The 22,427-nt window shown below is 43.6% G+C and overlaps 1 protein-coding gene across 2 annotated transcripts in view; it reads left to right on the forward strand.

The window, feature by feature from the left end:
• The window catches only part of ARHGAP35 (Rho GTPase activating protein 35), a 117,459-nt gene that overhangs the window by 29,587 nt on the left and 65,445 nt on the right, over nucleotides 1-22,427 (forward strand). The window contains exons 1-2 of one of the 2 annotated variants that reach the window (XM_057314511.1): nucleotides 4,228-4,387; nucleotides 11,034-14,910. In XM_057314511.1, coding sequence (XP_057170494.1) covers nucleotides 11,227-14,910 — 3,684 coding nt within the window. In that variant the 5' untranslated portion in view covers nucleotides 4,228-4,387; nucleotides 11,034-11,226. Of the gene's footprint in view, nucleotides 1-4,227; nucleotides 4,388-11,033; nucleotides 14,911-22,427 lie in introns of those variants that run through there. The other variant, XM_026481981.4, reaches the window with a different exon arrangement.

The following is a 22,427-nucleotide window of genomic DNA, read 5'->3' on the forward strand; positions in this document are numbered from 1 at the left end:
GAAGTGGCCTTTACACGGGAAGCATTTACCCGCTAGAGTGGGGGTAAAACAGACAGAGTATGGAGGAAGGGTGAGGGTGTATGGATTGCTCTCAGAATTCCCCCTTTTCAACCCAGACCTCACCATGCCATTCTTGCCCAGAATCCTGGGGCTTCTTCAGGATGAAGTCCAGACTCTTCTTAGTGTGACAGTGCCCTCAACAGATTTGCCCCCAGCCTCCCCCGCCGTACCTGCCTTAGGTCCTCCATTCTTATGTCCTCTGGCCAGGACAGCATAATACAGTGGGAGGAGAGGACCTAGGGGGCAGAGGAGTAGGAGACCCGGGTTGTGGACCGGACTCCCTCTCTCACTAAGTTGTTTCTTTTTTCTTGATCTCAGTAGTCACTAATCTGGATGAGTTTCCTGAATGAGAGGAAGAGAAGAAAGGGTTTGGGGGACAGATCAGGAGTCTCTTTTTGACTCTCTTATCTCTTGGCCAAATCTTGGGAATCACACCGCCAAGTGCCTGATCATTAAATGGCTTTAAGAATCAAGAAGTTTTTTGAGCTTTTATAAAAGCCCATAGAACTTAAAAAGAATTTTTTTTTTTTTTTAATGTGGGATCCCAACATATAAAACAGGTCAAATTGAGTTGCTCTGTTTTAAGGCTGAAAGGTCTGATGTGTCACCTGTTCAGCCTTCCCCATAGTCCTGAAGAACTGCCAGTTACACCCGGGGGGCCCCCCAGGGCGCTGCTTCCCAACATTTCTTCTGGCTTTCTCCAGTGAGGATTAGAGTCACCTGTTTGACATGATCCCAGGCAGAGGCCTAGTGTAGAAGGGAGAGAGTGTATTGCAGTGGTTGCTCATGGTGGTTGAGAGAGGGCCGTGTTCAAATCCCAGCTCTATTTGCTAGTTCAGTGTACTTGGGCTTCTTCTTTTCTCTGATTTGTATGTCTTGTATGTATGTTATGTGTGTATTTATGATTTGTGTGCTTTTAAAAAACTGTAGAGAAAAGTATATAAAGCACGCACAGTATGAACAATTATGAAGTGATTACCCTAAGCAACCAAGTCAAGAAATAGAAGCTCTACTTTTCCTACCGTTATCGCCTTAAGTAGCCTCAAAGTAGGGACCTCAAGTATACTTTTCAATATTGAGGGGATAAATATTTGAATAGGAAATAATATTTTCCTTAATAACTTTTTGTTATTAAGTACCTACATGTAACATCTTTTCATTCAGAAAATCCAGTTTGTTTTACACATATTAACTCAAATGTTCATCTCTTCTAGAGGACAAGGATAAACGCCTCAATTTAGCAGATTTTCAAATACAATTAATGGAGCTTAGGGCACAGTTTTGTGCTGATTCCAGGCTCTTTTGGATGTTCTTTCTTGTGTGTGTGTGTGTGTGTTTTTTTTTTTTTTCATCTTTCTCAGACTCTTTTTTTTTTTTAACCTTCATTTGAAATAAGGCAAGTGTGTAAGTAAATGTGGAAACCAGAAAGTGGAAAAGATGGATAGCAGTATTGATTTTGCTCGTGTGAGTTCTTTAACCTTTGGATCCAAATTGTGTGTTATTAAAATTTGATGGATTTAGAAGTTGGTTTTGTTTCTTCTGTTTCTTTGTGAACACTGTCCTTATCTTCAATACGGGTGCCTTAGGTAAAATAAAACCATTCTTTTAAAAAAAGTTTATGCATGTGGCATGGCTTTTACTATTTACAGTAGCCTGTTTTAGGACTGACAGTTTATAGAATAATGCAAATGAGTAGTGAAGAATAATTAGAAATAATGGCCTGAAGTCCTCATGTCATCTTAGAATGCCATCAGGGGAATAGAATAGTGAGGCTTAGTGTGGACTTGAAAATAAGCTGACCTATTTTCCCCAATTGACAGAAATCCCTGTTTCTTCAGCACTGTCCTCTGTTTGCAAGGCACATTTGGCTGGACAGTGCCTCCTCTCTTGCGTATCCAGAGAAATGTTTATGGAGAACATTGTTCTAAAAAAATTTTCTTCTGAAAAGTTTTAAAAAAACAAACAAACAAACAAACAAACCCAGGACACCTGAATAGATCATAAGTGCTCAGAAGCAACTGATGAAATAATTTTACAGGTTTTCTTTACCATTTCAAAAACTATAAAATTGAGTTCAATACCAGGAAATTCAAAGGTAAGACTTGGCTGTCTTTCTGTTTCTTCATTTGGTAAGAATCTCCGCTGACCTTATTAATGATAAATAGGCTGTGATACTGAGGCTTATTGGAGTGCATTGGCCTTGGTTTTGCATTTCCTTTGGCTTGGATTATTTTTACAGCTTATCAGAAATCCTGTTTCATTGTTGTTGTTTTTCTTAGTATAGGTAACCCAGAGAAATCATGCTGCATCAGTGAGAAGATTTCTCAGCCTTTGGTTTTTGTCTTTGTTTATAGTTGCTTTGATCAGATAGCTTGATTAGAACTCCAGAGCTACCTGGTAGAAACCTGCTGAGGATAAAGTTTAAGGAAGTGCTTTTGCTGAAAGCAGCCCCCTTCATTCACCAGGGGAATCTGATTTCATCCTGTGAATAACTTGGCTTAGAAGTTTTATTTCTTTGGGACCTGCTTGTAGAGTTCTGCGCACCTCAAAGCATGAGAACTGTGTCAGGATGAAAAATGGGCTGCTTGCTTTATTCAGCATGGGCCGGCTAGGATGGTAAGGAACCAGCATAGTTCTGTTTTTTTTTTACCCTGGAATTCAGAGGTGCCTTTACCAGGGCTTGGGGAGAAAATGAATCCAGAGGAACAGGAAGACACATTGCAAAAATTACAAATGGAATGGCAGAGTATCTTTCATAGCTGCACTTTTAAAAGCTAACTTTAGACCAGATTATTTTAAAAACAGACATCTAAGATATCAGTCCTTTAAATTGGCTTTTGATTTTTCTCATTGGGCTCTTTGGAGAGTGCTGTCCATTGGGTTTACACCGGGTATAGCGAGAACTGAATGCCCATACATACCCAGAGTCCCAAGAATAGCCCGTCTGTTGCATGAGATTACATGTTTCAAGACCAGATGGTTAAACACTTAAATCAGTCTTTCCAAAGGTCCAGATGACCCATTTCAGAGATTTCCTGTACCCAGAGCCCTGGGGATGTAGCGAGATTCATTCCGAGGCTCTGAGGAAATCCTCCCTCCTACATTAAACAGAAGTAGGTGTGTGTAGTGGGAGCAACCTCCAGTGCTATTCTGGGCAAATATTTGCTCTTTGCTTCCTTTATAAATCTCTCTTTTTCTGTCCCCTTCCCCATTTTATTATTTGAATTTGCATTGGACTGAATAGAAATAGAATTTGCCATATTCAAATGGAGTTTTCTTTTATGTTAGATGTTAGTTTGCTGGATGAGGAGTTAAAGTAGTGGTGTTACCAACAGTAAATAACATCGGTGGGGTCAAAGATAGTGGTCATGCTAGATTCTTGCAAGTGAAAATACAGTCTGCTCATAGTTCGAGCCTGTCTGTCCCTCTGGTTTTCCACCTCCCATGCATGAAAATTATTCCAGTCAGTCTGTCCTAGAACGTGTCCAGTGCTTTTCCATTTTGGCCACCATTATTCTTGCCCTTTCTCATCTTTACAACACCTGGGTCGTCTCCAAGCCCTGCCAGTCTTCTGGATATTTCAGGTAAATATCCAATTCAGATTTCACTTCTGCTCTGATACCTTCCCTTAGCCACCCTAGATCTGAATGATCTCCTCTTCCTTTCTCTGGGAATCAGGGAATGGTCTATGCCCTTGATTGTCTTGTGGCTTAGTTTGTCTTTTTTTCTAAGTAAAAATATTATATCTGAGGTAAATGATAAGATTCTCATCAGCAAGGATAGTGCTCCGTTTCTTCTTTGTTTCTTTGCATTGTCTTAACTCTGTGAATAAGTGATTTGCACCAACCAAGAGCTGGATGCTCAGAGCGACTGGGTGGCTCAGTTGGTTAAGCGTCTGCCTTGGGCTCAGGTTGTATTTCCGGGGTCCTGGGATTGAGCCCCACGTCAGGCTCCCTGCTTGGCGGGGAGTCTGCTTCTCCTTCTCCCTCTGCCCCTCCCCCTCCTAGTGCTCTCTATCTCAAATAAATAAAAATCTTAAGAAAAAAAAAAAAAGAGTTGGATGCTCAACTGACTGAGCCACTCAGGTGCCCCTATAAGTGTGTACTCTTTATTTTATTTTATTTTATTTTTTTAAGATTTTATTTATTTATTTATTTGACAGAGATAGAGACAGCCAGCGAGAGAGGGAACACAAGCAGGGGGAGTGGGAGAGGAAGAAGCAGGCTCCCAGCAGAGGAGCCCGATGTGGGGCTCGATCCCAGAACGCCAGGATCACGCCCTGAGCCGAAGGCAGATGCTTAACCGCTGCACCACCCAGGCGCCCCAAGTGTGTACTCTTTAATTCCCATCCCCTATTTCCGCTGTCCCCCACCCACTTCCTCTCTGGTAACCATCAGTTCATTCTCTAGTTAAGAGTCTGTTTCTTGTTTTGTGTCTCTCTCTCTCTCTCTGTCTTTTATTTCCTTTACCCTTTCATTTCTTAAATACCACATGAACGAGATCATATGGTATTTGTCTTTCTCTGACTTATTTTGCTTAGCATTATACTCTAGCTCTATCCATGTTGTTGCAAATGGCAAGATTTCATTCTTTTTTTATGGCTGAGTAATATTCCATTGTATATATACCACATCTTAATCCATTCATCTATTTTTTTTTTAAAGATTTTATTTATTTATTCGGCAGCGATAGAGACGGCCAGCGAGAGAGGGAACACAAGCAGGGGGAGTGGGAGAGGAAGAAGCAGGCTCCCAGCGGAGGAGCCTGATGTGGGGCTCGATCCCACAACGCCAGGATCACGCCCTGAGCTGAAGGCAGATGCTTAACCGCTGTGCCACCCAGGCGCCCCATCCATTCATCTATTGATGGACGACTGGACTGTTTCCATAATTTTGTTATTGTAAATAATACTGTGATAAACATAGGGGTGCCTGTAGCCCTTGAATTAGTGTTTTTGTATTTTTCAGGTAAATATCCAGTAGTGTGATGCCTGGATTATAGGATAGTTTTCTATGTTTAATTTTGGTTTTTTAAAGATTTTATTTTATTTTATTTATTTGACACAGAGAGAGAGAGACAGCCAGCGAGAGAGGGAACACAAGCAGGGGGAGTGGGAGAGGAAGAAGCAGGCTCCCAGCGGAGCAGGGAGCCCGATGCAGGGCTTGATCCCAGAACACTGGGATTACGCCCTGAGCCGAATGCAGACACTTAACGACTGGGCCACCCAGGCGCCCCTATGTTTAGTTTTTTGAGGAACCTCAGTACTGTTTTCCACAATGGCTGCACCAATTCTGCATTCCCACCAATAGTGTAAGAGGGTTCCTTTTTCTCCGCATCCTCACCAACACTTGTTGTTTCTTGTGTTTTTGATTTTAGCCATTCTAACACGTGTGAGGTGATATCTCATTGTAGTTTTGAAAGACTATCTTGTTCAAATTCAGTGGTTCAGTAGACCATAGATTTGTGTTTTCTTGTTACTGGAGCTTTTATGTTTCATCCTTCCTGGTTTGTTTGGAAAAATCTATTCATCTAGAAAATTCTCCTTTTGGAGTCTCTTACAGGGAAAAGTTTCCCAGTTATATCCCCTCCTTTTGCTCTTCCTCTCTCTTGTGGATAGGAGTCTTATCGTGTATTTTCTTAATGCAAACATTTTAACCAGCTGCTGATTGTAATTCATAGCTTTGAAAACTCCTTCAGAAATTTAAGGTGTTGAGAAGTATGAGGTATTATGGAGGTTTAGAAAATGCTCTTTGCTTTGTTAGTTACAGTGCATATTTCCATTCTCTTCTCATATTGGGACTAAGAAAAATTAGGGGAACATACTATTTTACTTGTTTTTTTGCTAGCAGCTCCCTGTGAAATTATTTCCTTACTTTATTATTATATAATATTGTAGTATTGCTAGTTTGGCAGTATTCTGTACATGGTTTTTTTGTTTTGTTTAAAGATTTTATTCATTTGACAGAGATAGAGACAGCCAGCAAGAGAGGGAACACAAGCAGGGGGAGTGGGAGAGGAAGAAGCAGGCTCCCAGCGGAGGAGCCTGACGTGGGGCTCGATCCCAGAACGCAAGGATCACACCCTGAGCCGGAGGCAGACGCTTAACGACTGAGCCACCCAGGCGCCCCTGTACATGGTTGTTTGAAACTAAAGGTGTTTTCAGAATTTGTTGACTATTCTCAGAGGTAGAGACAATAGTTTGGGTTATGGATAATAGTGGTGGATCTGTGTCTTAACGGGACATTCCAGATCACAGAGCCCAGAAACATTTCCTCTTGGGAGTATGGGGGTGGGGTGGGAGGGTGAGATACATTGATGGAGCTGTTGACAGTATGAACTTTAGCAGTCGTAGTAATGCTGGATCACAGTGGCATTTCTGTGTCCTATGAAATGTGTACTATCTTGGGAATGTTGCCACTTCTTGCCCAGGGTTTTGTAGAGGTGTTAAAAAAGAAAACATCCTCCTGCCTTCCAGTTGAGCCCGTCTTTGGGGAGCTGGTATGGTGGTTAAGCAAATCAAATAAACAACTCTGGAAGCCTGGTGACAGGTTCTGGAAAAGCTCTCAGTTTTTGGCATTATGTTGTAGTAAGTGCAGCATATATTTTGTAACAAAGAACTGAAGGTATTCCTGAAGTATTTTCCTTTCTGAAGGAGTTCACTTGTGGTGTAAAACTACTAAATGTTGGGGTCTATTTTTTCTAATAAAACTAGCTCTGTAAAGCTCGAAGGTGAAAGTAGTTACTGTTTAAAGAATCCTTTCTCCCCCTCCACTGTAACGCTTCAGTTTTAAAAGGATTAATATTGGCAAATTATCAGAATGGACATTCAGATTTTGCTGTTTGAGTAGCTTGGTTGCCCACTAAGAACACCGGTTCCTGTCAGATTTAAACTAAAGATACCGCAAAGTCTTGGACATGCCTTGTCTTCTACTTTCTCTTTCTTTGTGGCCTTAAGATCATTAAATTTAGTGACTCAGCTAATTTTTTTTTTATCCACCTCTTAGAAAAGTTGAACGTGTTCGTGACCAAGCACTTAGGGTTATTTCCTTTAAACCAAGTGTTTGCAGCGTTTTTAGATTTATAACAGTCTTTGTTTACCGTGTAATTCAGTCCAATTGAGGAACTAGTAAAACTGCATTATCCAGACATCAAAGACAGGCATGTAAGAAGAGTGTACTTATACCACGGAACCGATTAGGTTTCTAACAAGTCGAAAGTTACCAGGTGTCCCCAAATTAACCATTCCCATGCCAGCTAATTCTCATTTTTTGGTACCTTTTTAACTGTAGTCGATTAGCATTCTGTGTTTAAAAATATCAGTTGCTCTGTTCTTGAGAGTTGAAGGTGTTGCTTTCTTCTCTTCAGCATCCTTCAGACTGCTGAGACTTTGACTCGAATGGGCTACCCAGAATACTGTGCATTTAGAAAACTTCGGGGGGGTACTGGGTGGCTCAGTCAGTTAAGAGTCTGCTTTTGGCTCAGTTCATGATCGTGGGGTCCTGAGATTGAGCCCCACATCAGTCTCCCTGCTCAGCGGGGGGAGGGGGTCTGTTTCTCCCTCTGCCCTCCCCTTGCTCGTGTGTGCATGCACTCTCTCTCTCCCTCTCTCTCAAATAAATAAAATCTTTTTAAAATTTTTCAAAAAATACTTTAAGAAACTGGGGAAGCAGCAGGTTGAGTGCAGAATACATTTTAGCGTAGTTCAAAGTTTAGCTGCTATCTTTATTTCTTGATTTTGAAGAATAGGTTGGTGTTTTGTTTTCCTGAGATTTCCGTGAAGAGATAGATGATTCGACCCACTTTGCAGAGAAGAGGTGGGACGATTTGCCAGCTGTGTGCAGCAGTCACTGGAAGTGGGGACCTGTGTCACATAGTTGCATTTCAAGATCGGTCGAGTAGGTGGCCTTGAGTCCTGCCAGACCCTGGGATGGGGAATTGATAGAGAAGGGCTCTGTTGTGGGAGCACCCTTGACTTAAACTTCTGTCAGCATTCCTATCTGAGGCTCTGTTAAACCTGAGTCTCCTCAGGGGCTGAAACAAAATTGTGTATGTGTACTACAAGTAATGTGCAAAAGCACTTTGATTTTATACAAATCTTTGCCATTTGGGTATTTCAAAGGATGTGTGTAGGGGCGCCTGGGTGGCTCAGTCGTTGATCGTCTGCCTTCAGCTCAGGGCGTGATCCCGGTGTTCTGGGATCGAGCCCCACGTCAGGCTCCTACGCTGGGCGCCTGCTTCTCCCTCTCCCACTCCCCCTGCTTGTGTTCCCTCTCTCGCTGGCTGTCTCTCTCTGTCAAATAAATAAAATCTTTAAACAAAAAAAAACCAAAACAAAAAACAAAGGATGTGTGTAAGCATCTTAAAATTTTACCTAAGTAAGCAATCAAGTCTGGAACTTGGCTTCTTAAGGAGCACGCCATCAGGTTATCTGGAGGCTATTGCTTATAATCATTGAGATTTCTCTTTTGAAAATGGTCAAACAATTTTTACATAACATCTAGCCACATTTTGTTTCCATAGAGGGTTTGGTTTTCTGGGTTATCAAAAGAAAGATATGGATGTTTGGGAAAGGTCTGTGACCTTTTGAGGTTATCAAAGGGGATAACTTTCTTCTTCCATTCATCTCCCTGTCTTCTTAGAATAATGCGTGGAGGGTCTGACTTTCTCTGGCGTTTCTTAGGAGAGAGGCTCACAAAAACATATTAAGGTTGTGGAAATTTTGAGTTCCTACCAGGCATGACTGAGATTCAAAAGAAAATTGTTCTCTTTATTTTGAATTCTGAGTTCTCTCAGGAGTCTGTTCATTTGGCTACAGGTTTGGCAATTACATGGTCATATTTGCACGTGAGTAGACGGCAGTGCAGTATAAACAGTAGTTGCCAGAAGACCACGTATGTAGAGACAGCCAAAGCCTAGATATTTCACTTGTGTCAACCAGGAAGTTGCTAAAGACATTGTAAGACATTATCATAACATTTCATTACTTCAGTCCTTTAAACTTTAGGTCCTTTTTTATCTTTATTTTATTTTATTTGAGATAGAGAGCTAGCAAGAGAGAGAAAGAGAGAGAGAGAACGAGAGGGGGGAGGGGTAGAGGCAGAGGGAGAAGCAGACTCCCTACAGAGCAGGGAGCCCAACGGACTCCTTGGGAGTGTGACCTGAGCCGAAGGCAGGAACTTAACCGACTGAGCCACCCAGGTGCCCCAAACTTTAGGTCCTTTAAGGTGCCACTTTTCAGCCACATTCTGTGGTTCCCCTAGTCTTTGGGAGAGAATCCAAACTCTTTGAAAGTGGCTTAATCTGATCTCTATGTACATGCCAACACATCTCACCCACCTCTGCCCCTCACACACTTGAGAGACCGTGCTTTCTTCTGCAGAGAGGAGTCTCCATGTTTCCTTCCCCTACTAAAGGTTTCTCCTGAGATGAAACTTCCTCTGGAAAGGCTTTCCTCAATCAGAAGGCTGGATTTGGGGACTCTTAATATGCTCTCGCAGATATTCACTTACTCATTCCTTCAGTTAATATTTGTGTCAAGCACTATATCATAGGCTGAGGATACAGAAGAAAAGAAGAAGGGGTGGGCTTTGTCTTCACAGAGCTTATGTTCTAGTCAGGGAAACTACTCCATACTCACACCTTTTAAAAAAGCTTTTTATTTGGAAATAATCACAAATTTATAGAAAGTTGCAAAAATTAAAATAGCACAAAGGAGGATTTTGTCCACAATTACCTATTGTTAACTTTTTACCTCATATGCGTTCTTTCTCTCAACATATATACAGGTTTTTTTCTGGACCAGTCACATACATTATGCCCCCCGCTCCCCATACTTCAGTGTGTATTTCATAAGAGTAGGGCTCTTTGCTCACATGGTAGTTATCAACTTCCTAAATTTGCATTAATAAAATACTTTATCTAATACTCTGTTCACAGTCCAGTGTTGTTAATTGACTTAGTAATGTCCTGTATTTCTCATTCTGGTGCAGAATTCATTCTAGGGTCAGATAATTGCATTTACTTATGGTGTCTCTTTAGCTTCTTCTCTTGATCTGAAGTGTTTACATAGCCATTCTTTGTCTCTTAGGACCATGATATTTTTTTTGAAAAGTACAGAGTGTGCACTACTTCTCCGCCCCACCCCCCAATAGAATCTTGCTCATTTTTTGTTTATCTGATGTTTCCTTGTGATCAGGTTGAGGTAATGCATTCTAGGCCATCACACTGCATAGTAATGTATCCTCCATATCTGGAGGACCACAGTATTCTTCTGTCCCTCTTTGGTGGTGATAATTTTCATTACCCACAGTGTTAACCCAGTTTCTCTACTGTATACTTAGTGGGTTTTTTTGTTCCTCTTCCCTTTGCAACTAATAAGTATCAGGAGACACCTCAGTTCTGTGCACATATCCTGATTCTCATCAAAATCTCCCCCCAGACTTAGCATCAAGTGGTGATTCTTTTCTGATCCAGTAGTATGAACTCAAGTTCCTCTATTGTGCAGTGGGTTGTAATTTGTTGCTGTATTTAATTATTTTGGTGCTCAAATTGTGCCAGATTTGCCCAATGGGAGCCCTTCTAACTGGCTCCTGTGTCTTTGTGAGGTGCCCTATCATTTTTTCTAGCACTTCTTTCCTTTCCTGCATAACAGGATGTTCCAGGCTCATCTTGTACCAACCCTGCTCTAGCCCTGGAATCAGCCACTTGTCCGAGGAGCCCTCAAACCCTTGTTCTAGCACTCAGCACACGGCTTGCATATATGTCTTCCTCCATTAGTTGTATTATACCTCCTGAGGGTGCAGAGATGTCAGTCTTACTCTTTTATCTTCACCCAGCATAAGGCCTGGCACATCTGATATTTTCTCTAAGTATTTATTGAATTAAGAAAATTGGTTTTTGCTATAGTTCAGTGATTAAAATTGGATTCCAAAATTACAATGCTGATGGGTTTTCTTTTTCTCTCCCCCTTCTAGGAAGAAATGTTTACTATTTGGCGATGAGAAGCAGTGAAAACTGACCTCATACTGGTATACAAACACTATGGGACCTGACAGTCTTGCTGCATGGGCAACCGGCCCCCACTAATAATGTGGGGACGCCATCAGGTCCACTGGAAAACACTAATCTGATCTTGGAAGTGGCTGATTGTGGCAGGATGTGTCGACGATGATGATGGCAAGAAAGCAAGATGTCCGCATTCCCACCTACAACATCAGTGTGGTGGGATTGTCTGGGACCGAGAAGGAGAAGGGCCAGTGTGGCATTGGGAAGTCTTGTCTGTGCAACCGCTTCGTGCGCCCCAGTGCTGATGAGTTTCACTTGGACCATACCTCTGTCCTCAGCACCAGTGACTTTGGTGGGCGAGTGGTCAATAATGACCACTTTCTCTATTGGGGAGAAGTTAGCCGTTCCCTGGAGGATTGTGTGGAATGTAAGATGCACATTGTGGAGCAGACGGAGTTCATCGATGATCAGACTTTTCAACCTCATCGAAGCACGGCCCTGCAGCCCTATATTAAGAGAGCTGCTGCAACCAAGCTCGCGTCAGCTGAAAAACTCATGTACTTTTGCACTGACCAGCTGGGGCTGGAGCAGGACTTTGAGCAGAAACAAATGCCAGATGGAAAGCTGCTGATTGATGGTTTTCTTCTTGGTATTGACGTTAGCAGGGGCATGAATAGGAACTTTGATGACCAGCTCAAGTTTGTGTCCAATCTCTACAATCAGCTTGCAAAAACAAAAAAGCCCATAGTGGTGGTCCTGACTAAGTGTGATGAGGGTGTGGAGCGGTACATTAGAGATGCACATACTTTTGCCTTAAGCAAAAAGAACCTCCAGGTTGTGGAGACCTCAGCAAGATCCAATGTAAATGTGGACTTGGCTTTCAGCACCTTAGTGCAACTCATTGATAAAAGTCGGGGAAAGACAAAAATCATTCCTTATTTTGAGGCTCTCAAGCAGCAGAGTCAGCAGATAGCTACGGCAAAAGACAAGTATGAGTGGCTGGTGAGTCGTATTGTGAAGAACCATAACGAGAACTGGCTGAGTGTCAGCCGAAAGATGCAGGCCTCTCCTGAGTACCAGGACTATGTCTATCTGGAAGGGACTCAGAAAGCCAAGAAGCTATTTCTCCAGCACATCCACCGCCTCAAGCACGAGCACATTGAGCGCAGGAGGAAGCTGTACCTGGCAGCCCTGCCGTTAGCTTTTGAAGCTCTTATCCCCAATCTAGATGAAATAGACCACCTAAGCTGCATAAAAACCAAAAAGCTCTTGGAGACCAAGCCAGAATTCCTGAAGTGGTTTGTCGTGCTTGAAGAGACACCGTGGGATGCCACCAGCCACATTGACAACATGGAGAATGAACGGATTCCCTTTGACTTGATGGATACCGTCCCTGCCGAGCAGCTCTACGAGGCCCACTTAGAGAAGCTGCGGAATGAGAGGAAAAGAGCCGAGATGAGAAGGGCATTTAAAGAAAATCTGGAGACCTCTCCCTTCATAACTCCTGGAAAGCCTTGGGAAGAGGCCCGTAGTTTTATTATGAATGAAGATTTCTACCAGTGGCTGGAAGAATCTGTATACATGGATATTTATGGCAAACACCAAAAGCAAATTATAGACAAAGCAAAGGAAGAGTTTCAGGAGCTGCTTTTGGAATATTCAGAATTGTTTTATGAGCTGGAGCTGGATGCTAAGCCCAGCAAGGAGAAGATGGGTGTCATTCAGGATGTTCTGGGGGAGGAACAGCGATTTAAAGCGTTACAGAAGCTCCAAGCGGAGCGTGATGCCCTTATCCTGAAGCACATTCATTTTGTGTATCACCCAACCAAGGAAACGTGCCCTAGCTGCCCAGCTTGTGTGGATGCTAAGATAGAGCACTTGATTAGCTCTCGGTTTATCCGACCATCTGACCGGAATCAGAAAAATTCACTCTCTGACCCCAACATTGATAGGATCAACTTGGTTATCTTGGGCAAAGATGGCCTCGCACGTGAGTTGGCCAATGAGATTCGAGCTCTTTGTACAAATGATGACAAGTATGTGATAGATGGTAAAATGTATGAGCTTTCCCTAAGGCCAATAGAAGGGAATGTCAGGCTTCCTGTGAACTCTTTCCAGACGCCAACATTTCAGCCCCATGGCTGTCTCTGCCTTTACAATTCAAAGGAATCTCTGTCCTATGTGGTGGAGAGTATAGAGAAGAGTAGAGAGTCCACACTTGGCAGGCGAGATAATCATTTAGTCCATCTCCCCCTGACGTTAATCTTGGTTAACAAGAGAGGAGATACCAGTGGAGAGACCCTGCATAGCTTAATACAACAAGGTCAGCAGATTGCCAGCAAACTGCAGTGTGTCTTTCTTGACCCTGCTTCTGCTGGCATCGGTTATGGACGCAACATTAATGAAAAGCAAATCAGTCAAGTTTTGAAAGGACTCCTGGACTCCAAGCGTAACTTAAACCTGGTCAGTTCTACTGCTAGCATCAAAGATCTGGCTGATGTTGACCTGCGAATTGTCATGTGTTTGATGTGTGGGGATCCTTTCAGTGCAGATGACATACTCTTTCCTGTCCTTCAGTCCCAAACCTGTAAGTCTTCCCATTGTGGAAGCAGCAGCTCTGTTTTACTTGAACTACCAATCGGACTCCACAAGAGGCGCATTGAACTGTCTATTCTTTCGTACCATTCCTCATTTAGCATCAGAAAAAGCCGGTTGGTCCATGGGTACATTGTTTTTTATTCAGCCAAACGTAAGGCCTCCTTGGCTATGTTACGTGCCTTTCTTTGTGAAGTGCAGGATATTATCCCCATTCAGCTGGTCGCGCTCACTGACGGCGCCGTAGATGTCCTGGACAATGACTTAAGTCGGGAACAGCTGAGTGAGGGGGAGGAGATTGCTCAAGAAATCGATGGAAGGTTCACAAGCATCCCCTGTAGCCAACCCCAGCATAAACTTGAGATCTTCCACCCATTTTTTAAAGATGTGGTGGATAAAAAGAACATAATTGAGGCTACTCATATGTACGATAACGCTGCCGAGGCCTGTAGCACCACGGAAGAGGTGTTTAACTCCCCCCGAGCGGGCTCTCCACTCTGCAACTCAAACCTGCAGGATTCGGAAGAGGATATTGAGCCCCCTTCTTACAGCTTGTTTCGAGAAGACACATCACTGCCCTCTCTGTCCAAAGACCATTCTAAGCTCTCTATGGAACTGGAGGGAAATGATGGGCTGTCTTTCATCATGAGTAATTTTGAGAGTAAACTGAACAACAAAGTACCTCCACCAGTCAAACCAAAGCCTCCTGTCCATTTTGATATTACGAAGGGGGATCTGTCTTATTTAGACCAAGGCCATAGAGATGGACAGAGGAAGTCTGTGTCTTCTAGCACCTGGCTACCTCCGGATGGGTTCGATCCTTCTGATTATGCTGAACCCATGGATGCTGTGGTCAAGCCAAGGAATGAAGAAGAAAACATATACTCAGTGCCCCATGATAGCACCCAAGGCAAAATCATCACCATTCGGAATATCAACAAAGCCCAGTCCAACGGTAGTGGCAATGGCTCTGACAGTGAAATGGACACCAGCTCTCTGGAGCGAGGCCGCAAGGTCTCCATCGTGAGCAAGCCAGTGCTATATAGGACGAGATGCAGCCGGCTAGGGAGGTTTGCCAGTTACCGAACCAGCTTCAGTGTGGGGAGCGATGATGAGCTGGGGCCCATCCGGAAGAAAGAGGAGGATCAGGCATCTCAAGGTTACAAAGGGGACAATGCCGTCATTCCCTATGAGACAGACGAAGACCCAAGGAGGAGGAATATTCTTCGCAGTCTGAGGAGGAACACTAAGGTAAGACACGAGTTTAGGAATGAGTCACAGCAGTGGCTCACACAGTGTCTTGGTGAGAACTGATTGATGAAGATGATGGTGGTGATTTTCAAGGACAGCTTATTCTGGTAAAAAAGAAATTGGTCTGTGTGTGTATTTCCTCTCTGACTTAGCATAAAGTAAGCAGTGTCTCAGATTGCTACTACTGGCAGCTCACAAGTAGTAAGGACCTTAGATAGACAGCTTGAGTTTGACTTTTCTTTGTCCAAAACAATAGTTAGGTAATTACCAAAATGAGCAGATCGTGTGGAACTTGTCGGTATCCTGACAAGTAGCCAAGCTAGTGACGATATGCTTGCTCTTCCTTTACGTAAACACCAGAATCTAAAATTGCATGCTTCAGTCTCCAACTACTAAACAAACATTTCACCCATATGACTCGTAAAAGCTCCTCCTTCCCCTCACTGACCCGTAAAGGTTGCTGCATTTTATTTTCCTTTTTTAATATTTTACTTATTTGAGAGAGAGAGCACACAAGCAGGGGGTTGGGAGTAGGGGCAGAGGGAGAGGGAGAAACAGACTCCCCGCTGAGCAGGGAGCCCGATGCAGGGCTCGATCCCTGTACCCTGAGATCGTGACCTGAGTCAAAGGCAGACACTTAACTGAGCCCTGCAGGCGCCCCAGGTTGCTGCATTTTAGATTAGGAAAAATTGGATGATTATTTTGTTTGCACACAAATCAATGACAGGTCTTAGGTACATAAATGAAAAGTAAGAACCTTGCCACTCCGAGTTATAAACCTGTCCCATACACACGAAATAATAAACCTGTCCCATATTTGTAAAATTGGAGTGCCCTCCGGGTGCATTATTTTAAGTGAGATGCTGCTGCTATCAGTGAGGGCTTCAGATTTGATTTAGGGACCAAAACGGGATGGGCAGAAAGTAAGCTGCACACATTAACAGTGTCAGACCTGCCATCAGTTGTAGGGGAAACAGTCCCAAATGCAACAGCAGATAAAGCCTCTTTATCTTGTGTAGAATCGCAGTGTACAGAGTAGAGTGCCCTGTCCCCTTAGGCTTTAGGCTTTGAGACAGAACAGGTATTTCCCAACTTTTTCCTTTTTCCCCCTATTTAGAGTAGAGGGAAATGCTCTGTTTTTCAGAGAAAGACATCTTGTGAGACCTGACAACAGGACCGTGTTACATGATAGCCCACAACCAGCCTTGGGATACATAGAATGATTTTTCTGCATTGAAAGCTTTTCCTCCTCTCCTGACCATGAAACAGCAGAGAACAAAGTGACTTGTCTGAAAACGTTTCAGGAAACTGTGGAAGAAAGCTTGCCAAAAGCTTGTGTTATTACAAGACATACTAAATCAGAAGGATCTGGAGTCCAAGCTGTTTTAAGAGTTGACGATTCTGTCGTAAAAGATCACCTGGAGGCTAGTTCTGCAGGTTAAGAGGGCCCTCGGAGATGGAGGAACATGGTGCCATGGCCCTCACAAGGAGAACGTATCACTCTATGTTCCCTGATAGCATACACCGTGCTTTCCAATCACCATTGGCTGGAGCTTCCAGAATTTTCTTACCTGTGTGGTTTCAGAAAGGTATCATGTGCTGTGTTCCCCTCCCCCTCTGAACTGGACATTAGTAAATATCATGGGCATTTGATTTCCCCTGGTTTTGTTTTTCCACTTGGATTCCTTCATTTGCCTTCAGTATTTTGTTCTGCAAGGGTTAGTAGTGGGCAGATCCACGGAAAACAGTTCTCATTTAGGAAGTCAGAAAGTAGCCTCACCTGCCTCCTAGTATTTCCTCAAAGCTCCTCTGTTTAACAATACTGGAATCCAAACATTTTGAACGTTTTGACTTTCTTCTCTTCCTCCTCCACTCCTGATGAAGACTGTTACCAGAATAGCTTATCTAAATGCTGACAGTCTTAATTTGTGGGGGTGTTTGCACACCTGGGAATTAGGAAGGTGGCATAATAGCACACCGAATTATAACTAATTTTCTGGCTTCTAGCTACATTTTTAATACTTGTTGAAGATAATGCTTTTAAGACACATTCCCAAACAAGCCATGTTTTAAAGAGCACACATGGTAGGCTCAGCAGAAAACAGCTGGTGTCCATGTTTTTAAAGAGCCACTTCCTAACGTAGAATTTCCTTACACTGGGTGGCTGGGTCAGCACACAGGAAGTGATCGACTTCCCGTCTGTTAGTTATGTGGGCCACACCTCTTCAAGTCAAATAAAAATGATACCTCTGGCCCAAGAGCAATAGCGTGCCAGAAGTCAGTTCAGGAGTATCCTTTGGAAAGTGTGAGTAAAAGGTGAAATTGTCCTTTCCTGCCTTGGAAAATGGTGCTTTGAAATGAGTGTAGCTGCTTTGTCATCCTAATGCAGAGATAAGCAGAGCCTGTATTCTCTTCCCCATTGGGGCAAACCTCCTATTAAAATCGCTGCCTTAAGAAAGCAGACTGACACTTGCTTTACTGGAAAAGCAAGATACCATGGGGCAGAGAATGCCAAGGCAATCCCTACGTGGGGGATTTGGCCTTTGATTTTTACTGGCATGACAAAGCAATATAGTATTTATTTGAAGTGAGGGGAGAGCCAGTTGGTAATGGAAGACACACTTAGTGCTTCCTACATGCCGGACACCACTGGGAAATAGCACAGATCCTTCTTGCCCAGACTGGAGCTCCCGGTTGAGGTGGCAAGACCTATACAACTACTGAAAATAGGTGGTGTGCCCAGGGGGCACTGTGTTGGGCAGAATGGAAATCCCAGGCCGGGGACCTGGGACAGTTAAGGAGCACAGTGTGTGGAGTGCTGAGCGGCTGGGGTTCTCGGAAGGGGTGGGGGGGGCGCCCCTAAAGTCCAATCCCAGCTCCTCCGCCCCCTCACTGGGACTGGGGGCACGTGATTCACCTCCATATCCCTTAGGCAAAAAGGGAGAACACAGCAGCACCTTCCTCGTGGGGTTGTGAGAAATGGAGTGAGGTCACGCACATGAGACACCAAGCAGGCTGCATCCTGGACAGGTGTTAGGGGTTGCAGTGTTGTTATTTAATGAGACCTCGAAGAGTGAGGAGTGAGTAGGACTGAAGCCGGAGAGGTAAGGAAATGCCTGAAGGTAAAAATGTGCGTGTTGTATTCAAGGAGAGGAGAGTGCTGGTCTGGTCTAGCTGAGGGCTTGGGGGACCAACATTGTCCCTCCCTTTTGTGTAAGTTTTAACCCTGTGTGTTACTTAGCTGCTTTCTCAGTACTTACCCTAGCAACAGCCCTAACAACAACAACAAAAAGCTATGCTCTGGGTACCAATGTGATGTGGAGAAAGAGAAATTGCCCGGCTCCCTTGGCTGATTTGCTAGATTAGCTCTTTACTGTAAAATTGGAGTTGGAGTGTGAGGGAATCGCTTTCATTTCTGTTAATGAAAGTGCAGACTGTAAAGCTGACTGTCATTCTGGGTCCTTTTCCCAGCTGAACCATTTAGCAAACCACCCTCATAGTGGGAGCCTTCCGCACTCAGCTGAATGAAATTGAAAATCTACGATTGCAGTGGGGCCCGTGAATAGATGCTTTGTCTGTAAAGAGTTGTTGTTGCACATGGTCTCTGTCTCTCAGTACCATGCGTTTGCAAAGATGAGATCAGGACCGGCAGGGTCTTATTTTAAAACCAAAAAAACAGGCTGGGGAATCTTGCTCCACAAAATGTGCCTTTTGGGTAAGCTCGGATTGCTGCATTTAGTGTGACCACGGATTTAAAGAGAAGACATTATTGGCTATTCACCCTTCTATCTGATGTGCCCTTATCTTTGTGTTTAAAAAAAAAAAAAAAAAGACAAAACAGAATGATGAAGAAAATCTTTCACTCACTGTAGCTACCACATGACAAGACAACCTATTGAAAAGCAAACCAATTCAATCACGCATTGTTTGGTCTATAAGGCACCAAGTAACCAGTTTGACAGTTTGTGTCTCCCCCTCACCCCCCCCCCCCCAGTGAATTGGCTTATTTCACTGGATTCAGTGAATCGGCTGGTTGTTGTGGCTTTGTGTGGTGGACACAGCTCTCATTTTGTGAGGCCTAGAACGGAGTTAAAGTTTCTAGCGTGAATAAAAACCAGCTGGGGAATTGGACTGCTAGCTCCCCAGGGAGGGATGTTGCATTTTGACAGACAAGCTGAATGGTATGAAATATGAGCTCTTTGCAACCTGCTCGGGAAAGACTCAGTGTGTGCTTCAGAAAAGACTAGTCCGACTCAATGAACTGTAAGGCCAAATAAATACTGTGGTCTTAAAAATGGGGTGGGGGTGCCTACTTGACCTTGGATTTTCTGATTCCTGAAAGAATCGTTATCTTTTCAAAGAAGTGCTTTTGCTCCAAAAGCATATGCTCATCCATTCATTTTTGGAAAGAAACGTTCAATGCACATGCGTTTAGTGAGCACCTGTGCACCTGGCTTTATGCTGAGTACCGTGTGTGTGGTGGTTGTGTTTATCTAGTTTACCGGACGGTGGATTTTAAACATGTGCTGACGTGCATTTAGATACTACCAGAGGTGCAGGGTACTAAGGCATTGTTGAGCAAGCATTTTTAACTTCAGCAAGGATAGCTGGGAAAGGTCCTCAAGGAAACAGTTTCTGAACTGAGACTTACAGGGTGAGGAGGACAGAGGCAGTGAGTGAAGATGGAGGTTGGGGAGAAAACAGTATGGAACGTGGAGCTGGGACGCGGGGCGGGGGGGACTTGAAAGAAACCTAGAGGGGCTACTGCAGAGAGTGAGGGCTGCGAATACCACGGGAAGGGTCTCGTGCTTCCCGCAGTGTACCGCATTCTTACTCCATGCCAGGTCCAGTACCCGGCGTTGTCCCGTTGCCACCGCCCCCGTTAGTGTAGTTACTAAATAGAGGAGCGGAGATTTTTGAATTTGCTCTTCTGACTTCCACTTGCAGTGGGTTTCGAGGGTCCAGCCTGCAAGAAAGATGGTGGTATTCAATAGACAGGCACACGTTTGGACCACTCAGTCAATCTAGTTAATTTGTTCATTTCAGACAAAGGACTGTGATTATTATCTTAAAAAAAAATCCATTTCCCCACACTGCCCCCTAAGAATGGCCTGATGCTGTTTCTGGCTTCAGAGTCTAGTTGACTAGAGGACAAAAAAGGGATGGAGACACTGAAATAGCAACTGGAACTTTGAGAAATTGTTTTGAACTGGTGTCACGCATTTTCTCAGTTTATTTTAAGCCTGAAGAGCTGCTGTAGTGTGTTTTTGGTGACAAAAATAGGCTAGCTTTAACTATGGGTCTTAGCTTATAGCACACCTGTTCTTTAAAAAAAAATTACAATAGGCAACGCAAATCTATTTTTCAAAGAGAAGAGAATTGCTCTGATCATCACTAAACTACTTTGTTCTCGTCCACCACCTAGCGATACTGAAATATCTTGGTAGAGACCCAAATTATTTCAGCCGGAGTGAAGAATCACCTCTGTTTCCATAGAGAAAGGTCTTTTGAATGCATTTTATTCAGTATTTGAGAGGAGACAAGCAGATAAAAACTGACCTATAACTCTTGCGAAGTCCAAATCCAGTGAGTGTTGGATCAGGCAGGATGTGTGTTAAAGAATTTCCTAGATCTAGTGGGCCCTCCTTTCTAGTGAGTCCCCTGTCGCACTGGCCGTTCAGTCTGAGACAGTGGCAGGGACTGACCCAGATTCACCAGACTTCACATGTTTCTAGAGCAAAAAGCTGTGGTCTCACTGTATTTGGGGCCTGTAAGGGGATGACACGCCTTTCTTTTCCCATAATGGCAGAGGATTAGGGATGCTAGGAAGGCAGAGACTTTATGCTACTTCCTGTTCTATCCCTAAATAATGATGCTCAAGCTGGTGGGTGACCGGGTCATAATACTGACTGCCAGCGTGAAGGAGCCCAAGTCTAGTAAGCGTTTGTGCTTTCAAAGCCGACTTTGCCGGAGAGAACAAATCCACCCTCAGGTTTTCTCTTAAACTTGAGCTTAGCTTTTTTTCAGAGCCAGAAGGGGGAGCACCAGTTAACCAAGAATACATTTGGGGCATGAGTGAGGAACTTTTTTTTTTTTTTTTTAAGATTTTATTTATTTATTCGACAGAGAGAGACAGCCAGCGAGAGAGAGTACACAAGCAGGGGAAGTGGGAGAGGAAGAAGCAGGCTCGTAGCGGAGGAGCCTGATGTGGGGCTCGATCCCATAACGCTGGGATCACACCCTGAGCCGAAGGCAGACGCTTAACCGCTGTGCCACCCAGGCGCCCCATGAGTGAGGAACTTGATTGAAAAGGTTCTTTTGAAGTTCTGTTGGAAATTATGAGAGAATCGTTCTAATAGGAAAGCTGTAATGTTGAATATAGAATGCAAGAAGGTACTTTGGGGAAAACCTATAGTAATGTAGTGTTATGGGATCTTTTGGTTTTTCTGACTCCTACCACTTACATTGAGTCCAGGGCCTCCCACTACACAACTTGGCAAACCGTGTGTGTGTATGTGTGTGTGTGTGTGTCTCTAGGGCTTTGTTAGAAATCACTCTAGAGAGGGAGAGTTGTCCTCATACAGAGGACGCTGTCCCTATTCCAGACTACATTCAGTATATGGCATTTGTACTTTCTTTGAAGATTTCATTTATTTAGTTAGTTAGTTAGTTATTAGAGAGAGATCGCGAGCAGTGGGGAGAAGGGTAAAGGGAGAAGCAGACTCCCCACTGAGCAGGGAGCCTGATGCGTGACTTGATCCCAGGACTCTGGGATCATGACCCGAGCCACCCAGGTGCCCTGGCATTTTTCCTTAAAAAAAAAAAAAAAAAAAATCCAACAGCCTGCGTTCTGTTTTTTATTTCCTTTATCAGATAGGTTACCAAGCATTTAAAAGACTGTGCTAGGTGGTAAAACTATAGTGATCATATTTTCTGACTCTAAAATCTGGATAAGTAATTTTATATGTATTGAGGGTATTTTATAGAGACCAGGAGAGAATATTTGAGGTTGTCAGCTTAGGGTCACTAAATGACTACCTGCTATTCCCACAGAAGATAGAATCTTCTTCATCCGGAAAGAATGGCTGACCTCTCCATTGGAACTGTGAGAGACTCTCATTTTCTTTGTGGCTCGGTTGTTACTCATCTGATATCTAAATCAGCTTGGTTTGCTAGGGATATATGTCTTTTACTGATTAGATTGTAAGTTCGTTGAGGGCGAGAGATGACTTTGGTCCTGGTGTTAGCTCTGCTGCTAGTTTGCTGGGCAAAATTCATTAAAAATGAAAAATACTAAGTAAGATCCTTGCTCTCTAGGAACTGAGTCCAGTAGGAACATATTTGTATGTGTACATAAATGACTATCCTTTATTCAGTGGCCGCACAGTGATATAGGGAATTGATCACCTCAGCTGGTTTTTTTAAAAGAGAGTCTGGGATGTACTGTCAGTATGAATAAGACCTTCTGAGCCTCGCCTCCTCACTTCTTCAGGACAGCAGCACTATGTTAGGAGAAG

Source organism: Ursus arctos, unplaced genomic scaffold (genome assembly GCF_023065955.2).
Source record: "Ursus arctos isolate Adak ecotype North America unplaced genomic scaffold, UrsArc2.0 scaffold_19, whole genome shotgun sequence".
NCBI classification, from domain to species: domain Eukaryota; kingdom Metazoa; phylum Chordata; class Mammalia; order Carnivora; family Ursidae; genus Ursus; species Ursus arctos.